The 8,787-nt window shown below is 53.1% G+C and overlaps 1 protein-coding gene across 3 annotated transcripts in view; it reads left to right on the top strand.

The window, feature by feature from the left end:
- CECR5 (cat eye syndrome chromosome region, candidate 5) overlaps positions 1-1,298 on the top strand; it is a 10,401-nt gene extending 9,103 nt beyond the window's left edge. For all 3 annotated transcript variants that reach the window (XM_010845050.1, XM_010845052.1, XM_010845051.1), the window contains exons 7-8: positions 499-687; positions 792-1,298. In XM_010845050.1, the coding sequence (XP_010843352.1) occupies positions 499-687; positions 792-1,077 (475 nt within the window). In that variant the 3' untranslated portion in view covers positions 1,078-1,298. The remainder of the gene's footprint in view (positions 1-498; positions 688-791) is intronic.
- Positions 1,299-8,787: the final 7,489 nt, after the last annotated feature.

Here is an 8,787-nt window from a genome sequence, read left to right as displayed (position 1 = left end):
GAGGTGCTGGTCTCCCACTCCTTGGTGTCCTTCTGCCCATAAGATGCGGGGAAGGGAAGGCGCGTGGCTCCGGGGAGGGCCCTCACCCTGCCCGGCCGGGCTGCGCACAGCATGGAGCACGGTTTTGCTGACCCGCAGGTGGCCTCCCTGGAAGGGCAGCTGCTGGCGCTTCTGGGCTTGTCTGGGGCCCCAGGCGGACAAGTGACATCTCCACCTGCCTCCAGATGAGCTGTGCGGGGGCCAACCCCGAGCCGTTTCGCAGCCGCCCAAGGGGGACAGGCCACTGTGTTCGCTCTCATTGCTTTTTAAAGGGTGGTTCCACAGCTCGCGGGCAGGCATGTCTTCTGGAACGTTCTTCCTAGAGTTCAGGTTTGCTGACGCTAGGTGAAGGGGGTGGGTTATGTAGGACCAAATGGCAGGAGGCAACTTATCGTTGATAAAGCCAATTTGATGTCACCTGTTCATTCAGTAATGTCAAAATTGAAACCTCCCTGGCAGGTTTGGCCATGGGACTTTCCTGCTGTGCCTGGAGGCCATTTACCGCAAGCTGACAGGCCGGGAGCTGTGCTACTCGGGCCTCACAGGCAAGCCCAGCCTCCTCACCTACCGGTACGCCGAGGGCTTGCTGGCGCGGCAGGCGGCACGGAGGGGCTGGGCCGCCCCCATCCGGAGCCTCTACGCCGTGGGGTGAGCCCCCCTCCTCCCCTGTGCTCGTGCCCCAGCCCCTTCCACCCCAAGTGGACAGCACCCTGCCCGCTGCCACCACACTGAACCGGGTCCTCTCTCCCCAGCGACAACCCCATGTCCGACGTCTACGGGGCCAACCTGTTCCACCAGCACCTGCAGACTCAGCAGGAGGGGGCGGCCCGGAGCTGCGCCTCCATCCTGGTGTGCACGGGTGTGTACGGTCCCCAGGCTCCCAGCCCCACTGTGCCCGCCCTGGGCAGTGAGGGGTCTCCATTCCACGGACACCGGGACTTTGGCTTCAGGCCCGAGCTCCTGCAGGCAGCCCACGTGGTCAGCGACTTGCACGAGGCTGTGCAGCTGGTCCTCCGCAAGGAGGGCTGGGCTCTCTAGGGCCCAGGGATGGGGGTGGGCCTGCCAGCTGTCCCCCTGCCGCTCCCCTGCAGACGGCGTCCTCACCCGGTATGGGTCTCTGCTTGCTGCCAGCCTGGGCTGTGATTCTTAGACACTATTTTGTATGGTCTTTTAAGTTACTTCCCAGAGACTTTGGACCTATTTTTTTTAAGTGAAAATAACTGTACAATAATAAATATTCATTTTGCTGTGTTTTGTGATGCTCTGTCTGGAATGCACTAAAGAGTCCCGTGGGGAAGGGCGAATGACATGTGCCCTGTCCCTGAGCAGGACCATGTCCACAGGCCCTGCAGGAGGCTCCCCCCACCTCCAGGCAGCAGCAGCTCCTCCTCACATGCAGCCCACCCTCGCCTGCAGACCCCTCCAGCCCTAACGCCCCTCACAGGCCCAGTCAGGGTGGAGCTTTGACCAGCTCTCTTATCAGGTCCCTGCAGTCAGGCCCTCCTGCCTCCGGGCTTCTGCACTCGCCATTCCCTTACTTCCAACATCCACGAAGCTCCATCCGTTTTTCAGGATCTGGGGATGTGACCCCCTCAGAGGGACTCCCTCAAACTCCTGTAAAAACAGGGTCTTCCCTGCTGCTCCAATGGGTAGGGCTCCAGCTTCCATTCCTGGGTGGGGAACTCAAATTCCTGGTACAGCACACAAAAACAAAACCAAAACAAAACAAGATCGCTCTCCCCGCTGTCCTGCATCATCTTCCCTGAGGTCCCCATCACCCGTGACCTATGATCACTCCTTACTCTACGTCTTCTAAAAGACGTGCTCTGTGCACTGTCCATGCTGGTGCCTTCTTGGGTCCCCTCACCCACATGCTGGGTGCTTGGCAGGACTGCAGACCCACAGGCAGGCGTGGCTTCTCTCCCTCCTGTTCCTTGGGGGAGGGCAGGGGCCCCACCCACAGTGATCCCCACTCCTCTCCAGCTCCTTCCCATCTGTAGATGGTGGATGCCATGAAGGAGCTGTTGTAGGTACCACGCTGTGCTGTTTAGGATTTTCTTCAGCTGCCTGTCTCTGAAGCCTGACCACAGCATCTCCAATGCTGTCTGAACATCACGGCATTCGGGGCAGGCATCTCAAGGACTCTGCTGCCCACCCTGCTGGCCTGCAGGCCTGCCTACCTGCGGCATGGATGGCCTCAGCATCTCAGCCACGTTCCATGGAGAGAAGAGGGCGAAGATGGAGCAGGTGGTGCTGGAGTCCTTTTAAAGAACTTTACTGCAATGCATCTTCCCCGGTGGTCCAGTGGCTAAGAGTCCGCACTCCTAATGCCAGGGGCCCAGGTTCTATCCCAGGTCAGGGAATTAGATCCCACATGCCACTACAGGAGTTCCAGTCACTAAAAGATCCTGCAAGCCACAACTAAGACCTGCGAGCTCCCCCTGGGCCCAGGAGGCCCCCAAGAGTGAAGGGAGAGTGCAGCAGGAATGGGAAGCCACGCTGGGTGTGGCCGTGTGCAGGGTCTTGCCGGAGCCCCAGGCTGAAGGGATGGGGTGACAGTGTGTGTCTGCCCCCAGCTCTGCCCTGTGGCTGGCAGCTGCTCTCTCTGTGGCCCTTTCTCTCCCTTTCTAACACTTGGTTTTTCCTGAAGGTGGTAGGAGCCCTTCCAGGTGGGGTGCAGGAAGGAAAGGTGACCGCAGGTCGCTCACGCAGGTCAAGGACAGGGCGGGCCACTAGGCTGCAGACTGGTCTCGTTCCTCTGGGGCTTTGTCCAGACCTTGGAACCAAATCCACAACCAGCTGCTTCATTGCTCAGCCAGACTGAGTGAAAAAGTTACCTTTTTGTGTTTCAAAGGAGCCAAGTGAATACAAACAAGACTATGAGTCAGTCTGCACGGGAAGTAAGCACATGTTCAGAATAAAGTGATCAGCCCAGAGCAGAAGCGGACCATGCGGTGTCCACGTGGGTCTCCAGCCCTGACCTTGGTGCTGGAACCCCACCCTTCCTTCGTGTCCCTGTGGTGCTGGCAGCTTCTGGCCTCCCAAGGACACCCCTAGGCTGAGGCAGGTGGGGAGCCAGTGGGTGGTCAGGCCTCCCCAGGAGCTAGGGTTGCTGTAGCAACCGGATGCTGCCTTGAGGGCGGATTTTTAAAATATCTCGGCTAGAATAGCTTTGTTCCTCCAATCTCTCTTGTCACTTCCCCCGTACCGCGTGGTGCAGGGAAGCTGGGTCGTGCGGGGATGCCTGCCTGCTCTCTGCCGGGGACTCCTGGCAGCTTCTGCCAGGGGCTGGAGGTGCGAGGATTGTCTCCGGCTGTGAAGGGCTGCGAGGCTGTCAGGGCTTCAGCTTTTGCTTCCAGCCTCCTCCAGCTCTTGGTTCCAAAAACCTCATTTTCTCTTTTTTCGGGAGACAGAGAAGAGGGGTCTGGTTTGAAAGCCGCCTCCCTCCTCCCACTGTGGACCTCACTCCTACCAGAACAGCTTCAGCATCCGGGACCTCCCTTTGGAGCCCGAGGCAGGTCTCATCTCGTCTGCTTTTTCCTGTGTGTTTCTAACTTCCTCTTTGGCTTCGTTTATTCACTCAACAAATGCCTGCAGAGCACTTACTGAGCCCCTGAAAGAAATGAAAAACTGCCTAGTTGTGGAGAAGTTCCTGTCTTCACCCTGGATTTGGTCCTATCGGATTTCAAACATTTTAAAAAGGTTACAGTAAATTAAGACAGTGTTCTCTTGGCAGAGGGTGGGATACAAACCAATGGGACAAAACAGCACTCAGAAACATGTACATTGAAAATACGGCTTAACGCACTCAAGGTATTTCTCGCTCGTTTCATAGCCTGATGTGGGCCAGGTGCTGCCCTTGGCCTTCCCCTCCAGGTGGTGACTCAGACATCCAGGTGCCTTCCATCTCTCATAACAACTCTATGAAGGAGGTGCTATTAATTATTGTCCCCATATTACAGGTGAGAAAATCGAAGACAGATCAAGTAACTTGACCAAGGTCACCCAGCTTCTGAGTGGTGGAGTCAGGAATTGAACCTAGTAGTCTAGGTCTAGTGTGTATACCCTTAACTACTATGCCAGCTCCTTTATCACTATACGATGAAATTCTTTATTTCATAAAGATATTCTCGAGTATACAGTTTATTTTTTTCTAACGCGAATATGGTCACGCCAGCTTTTTAAAGGCATTTTCTTTTTGTCATTTTTATCTATTTCATTTTTTGGGCTGAGCTGGGATTTCGTTGCTGTGGAGGCTTTTCTCTAGTGGCAGCGAGCAGGAGCTGGCCGCTGGCTGCTGCTCACTGCGGTGGCTTCTCTTTTTGCAGAGCATGGGCTCTAGGCGTGCGTGCTGCAGTAGCTGTGGCCTGTGGGCTCGGTAACCGTGGTTCCTGGGCTCTAGGGGATGGGTGCGATAGTTGTGGCGCGTAGGTTTAGCTGCTTCGTGGTGTGTGGGATCCTCTGGGATCAGGGATCGAACCCGTGTCTCCTGCATTGGCCCGAGGATTCTTCACCCCTGAGCCACCAGGAAGCCCAAGTCATGCTAGCTTTTTTGAGTTAATATTTGCTTGGTTTATTTATATAAATGCATTAAAATACATATGTCTACATTTTTCTTCAACCTTCACATTCAACCTTTCTTTATGTTGTAGAGATAGTTCTTTTATTTGCTAACTTATTTTTGGTTGTGGTGGCGCGTTGCTGCAGTTTGAGGGCTGTCTCTGGTTGCGGCGCGCTGGGTCCTCTCTCGCTGTGCAGCACAGGCTCTAGGCGCTCGGGCTTCAGTAGTCGCAGCCAGGCTTAGTTGCCCCGTGGCATATGGAATACTCCCAGGCCAGCGATTGAATCAGTGTCCCCTGCATTGGCAGGCAATTCTTACCCACTGTGCCACCAGGGAAGTTCCTGGAAATATTTCTTATAAAAGCATATAGCTGGGAATTAAAAAAAAATTGAGCCCAATCATCTTATTTAACAGGACACTTATTGTGATTGCGGATATATTTAACTTTATTTTTTTAAACCATCCTTTGCATTCTGGCTTGTGTTATTTCTGATGAGAAGCCTGCTGTCAATCTAACTTCTGTTCCGTGATTTACTGTCATGGTGTCTCTGAAGATCCTTTCCTGTAGATGCTCTCTGGTTTCACATCCGAGTATCTAGCAGCAGGTTTATTTTTATTCATCCTGTTTAGGATTCATTGTGATTCTTAAATCTGTGGATTGGAGAAGTTTTCACCAATTTTAGAAAATTCTCAGCTGTAATTTCTTTATTATCTTTCCCTGACACTTTCAAGTTTCTCCTTCTGGAATTTCTATTAGGCATATTTTGGATCTTCCCAATCTACTCAATTTGTCTTTGGAATATGTTACCACTGCTAGCTCTCTCTACTGCATTCTAGAGATTTTCTTCAGATATATATTTTTATTCATTTTTGTTGGAGCATGGTTGCTTTACAACGTTGTATTAGTTTCTTCTGCACAGCAAAGTGAATCAGTTATACATACATCCCCTCTTCAGATAATATTATTAAAGTCACTAAGTCTTTTTAGGTGTATCTAATGTATTGCTGGAGAAGGCAATGGCACCCCACTCCGGTACTCCTGCCTGGAAAATCCCATGGACGGAGGACCCTGGTGGGCCACAGTCTATGGGGTCGCTAAGAGTCGGACACGACTGAGCAACTTCACTTTCACTTTTCACTTTCATGCATTGGAGAAGGAAATGGCAACCCACTCCAGTGTCCTTGCCTGGAGAATCCCAGGGACGGGGGAGCCTGGTGGGCTGCCGTCTATGGGGTCGCACAGAGTCGGACACGACTGAAGCGACTTAGCAGCAGCAGAAATGTACTGCTTAATACATCTATTAATGATTTTCAATGACTATATATTTGAAACCTGAAGTTCTTTTTAAAAAAATATTTTCATTTTTTGGTACTAAGAGTTTTTTTTTTTTCCCTAGTATAATATTTAATTCCTTTAACAATTTTAAAACTGTTCTTTAAAAATATTTATTTATTTGGCTGTGCCAGGTCTTAGTTGCAGCACATGGGATCTAGTTCCCTGACCAGGGATTGAACCCTGGGCCTCCTGCATTGGGAGCGTGGAGTCTTAGCCACTGGACCACCAGGGAAGTCTCTTAAATGGTTTTTTGAGTTATTTTCTTAGTAGTTGCTCTAAAGCTAATAATATGCATTGTATCTTATGGTTTATACCAAAGTAATTTCAGTGAGAAATAGAAAACATGCTTCTATGTATTTCATTTCTGTTCCCCTCTTGGTATTTTATGTCTTAAAGAAGCTGAGATCTAGTCTTCCTCTACAGGAGAGAATCTATATATTTGTAAATCTGTGGTATTAAACCTCGGTGTTGGGGGTGGGGGCGATCCTGCCCACTGAGTTTCCTGGGCTGCTGAGCTGACTGGGCCTGTCTTCTCCCTCTCAACCCATCCTGGCCTCCCCGCTCCAGGTGGACGAGGTATCAGGTCTCCAAACAAGCTCTACCTGGTGTCCCCCTCTGCCCCCTGGCATTTAACAGGTGCTCAGGGAAATGGGTTTTGGATTGAAACTTGCTTAGCTTGTCCCCCACTCCCAGGCTGCCATCCTAGGCTTATGAGAAGGAGTGTGGTGGGCAGGTGAGGACACTGGGCTGGGAGTCGGAGGTCTGGAAGCAAAGTGCCATCCCTCTGTCTCTGTCCCTGGGTATTGTGTATGAGACGTACACATACGTCTCCTTGGGAGCCTGGGAGCTGCTTGGCGAGTGTGTCTTCCCTTTTCCAGGACCTTGTGGGATGTTTGCACTCAATTTATATACGAGAAAGTCTTAACTTTCTTCTTTTCATCCCAGCCACATCTTTGTCAAGCTTCTCCCAGGCTGAAGCGAAGGCTCTGTGTGTGCATGTGTGCGTTCGAGTGTGTAGATTAGACATAACCCACTGCAACACCGAGGAGCCTCCGGGACTCAGACCATTGGCATACTCCATCATGTGCCCTGATTTCTCATCCTTCTTTTCTGTGACCTTTTCATTCAGGGCCTCAGACCTGAAAGAAATGGGGCTAAAGAATCTCATTCAGAAGTTACTTTAGGGAGTCCATTCCCTAGAAATGCAAGGATAACTTCAAAGATCTGGTACAACCCAAGTTCCCAGGGAGGAGACCTATCCTCGGCAGGGGGTGGGGGTGGGGGTGTCTGGGCGAGGGCTGGCATGATGGGCGAGGGCAGGAGGTAGCCAAGTGGGTGGCTAGAGTAAGTGGGCCTAGGCTGGGGTGAGGACAGAGCCATCAGTGTTCACTCAGGAGCCCAGTTCTTTGCCTTCATCAGCATCTCTGCTTCTCCTGCTCGGTTGGCTTGAGCAGGAATTATAGGCCAGTTTTCAGGTTAGCTGCTGGGTGGTGGTCTCCCTGAGGGGAGGCTGGGAGCCTGGCTGTAATCACTCCCATTAGCAGTTGGCAGGTCCCCAGCCCGCTTTTTCACCTGGACCTGCTGTGACACTCACGAGTGCCCCCCCCACTGCCCCGGGTGGGTGGCCTCGGTGCCAGCTGGCAGGGCTAAATCTCTCATGCCGTGAAGCCTGTGCCCAGCTCCAAGGACCGCTGTTCCCAACAAGAACTGCTCGGCTCCCTGGTGCTTGGCGAAGCCCAGAGCTGTTGGGCAGCAGAGCTCCCAGTGTGATCTTGGGAAGGGATCCAGCCCAGAAAACAATCAGGAGTGGCCTGAGCTGGTAGGTTCCCAAGGGTGGAGAAATGAGCAGTTGTAAAGATGACACTTACCTTTCACACGTTCTGCACCAGAAACTGTGCCAAACTCTCCCAGCTCATGACCTCCTAATACAACAGCCTGGGAAGGCAAATGTTGGTCCCCTTTTGCAACTGGGTAATCCGAGGCTCAGAGAGATGGAATAAGACCACACAGCCCCAGTGGTAGAGCTGAGACCACCAACCCAGGGCTCAGCTCCCCCGCCACACCTGTTGGACCCACATGAGGACTGGACACAGAACGTGTGCGTGCTGGGGGTGTGCTGTGAAACCTCACGTCCACCTGTGGACTGGCAAGACAGAGCGCTGGGCGCGTGCTGAGTGTGAAACCCCACGTCCACGTGCGGACTGGCGGGACAGAGCTCTATGCACTGCCTGGCTACAGCATTCAGCATCACTGCTGCGGTCCTTTGAGTCCGTCGACACACCTGCACCTCTAGGGGTTTCTTTATTTTTCGTCTGCAGCTACCTCTTCCCAGTGATTCCTGTTCCTGCCTTATGAACCTCAGAGAATACCCAGCGCCAGCTTAGCTGGGGCCACACAAACCGTCCTCCTTCTGCCCCTTTCTTCCCAGCGTTTGTATTCAGAGAGCTGCTCCGGCCACTGCAGATTGGTACCTCCCCCGGGGTGCCCACTGAACCAAGTGGGCAAGGGACATAAATATGTAGAAATATATATCTGTTTATGGTCCTTGTAATCAGTACGGCCTGACTCTCCCCGTGGCTTTTAAGGGCCTTAGGGAGAGGCAGGGTGGCCCAATGGGGAGTGGAGAGGGCACTGGAGGAAGCAGAGGCCAAGTCTACCCTGGTGCCTGCAGAGGTCCGAGCCTGGTTGCTCGCAGGCACGATATACACTGAGACCAAGGCCACCCAGTCCCTAAAGCCCAAGGGTTCAGCGGGTAGGACCTCGCGATCACCTCCCGTCTCACCTCCGCGTTCCCACGGGGCGCCCCCGAGTCCCCACGGGTTCCGAGGCAGCGTCCTCCCCGCTCCCCGCC

Source organism: Bison bison, unplaced genomic scaffold (genome assembly GCF_000754665.1).
Source record: "Bison bison bison isolate TAMUID 2011002044 unplaced genomic scaffold, Bison_UMD1.0 scf7180017864213, whole genome shotgun sequence".
Lineage (NCBI taxonomy): Eukaryota > Metazoa > Chordata > Mammalia > Artiodactyla > Bovidae > Bison > Bison bison.
This window is presented reverse-complemented; position numbering and strand designations above follow the sequence as displayed.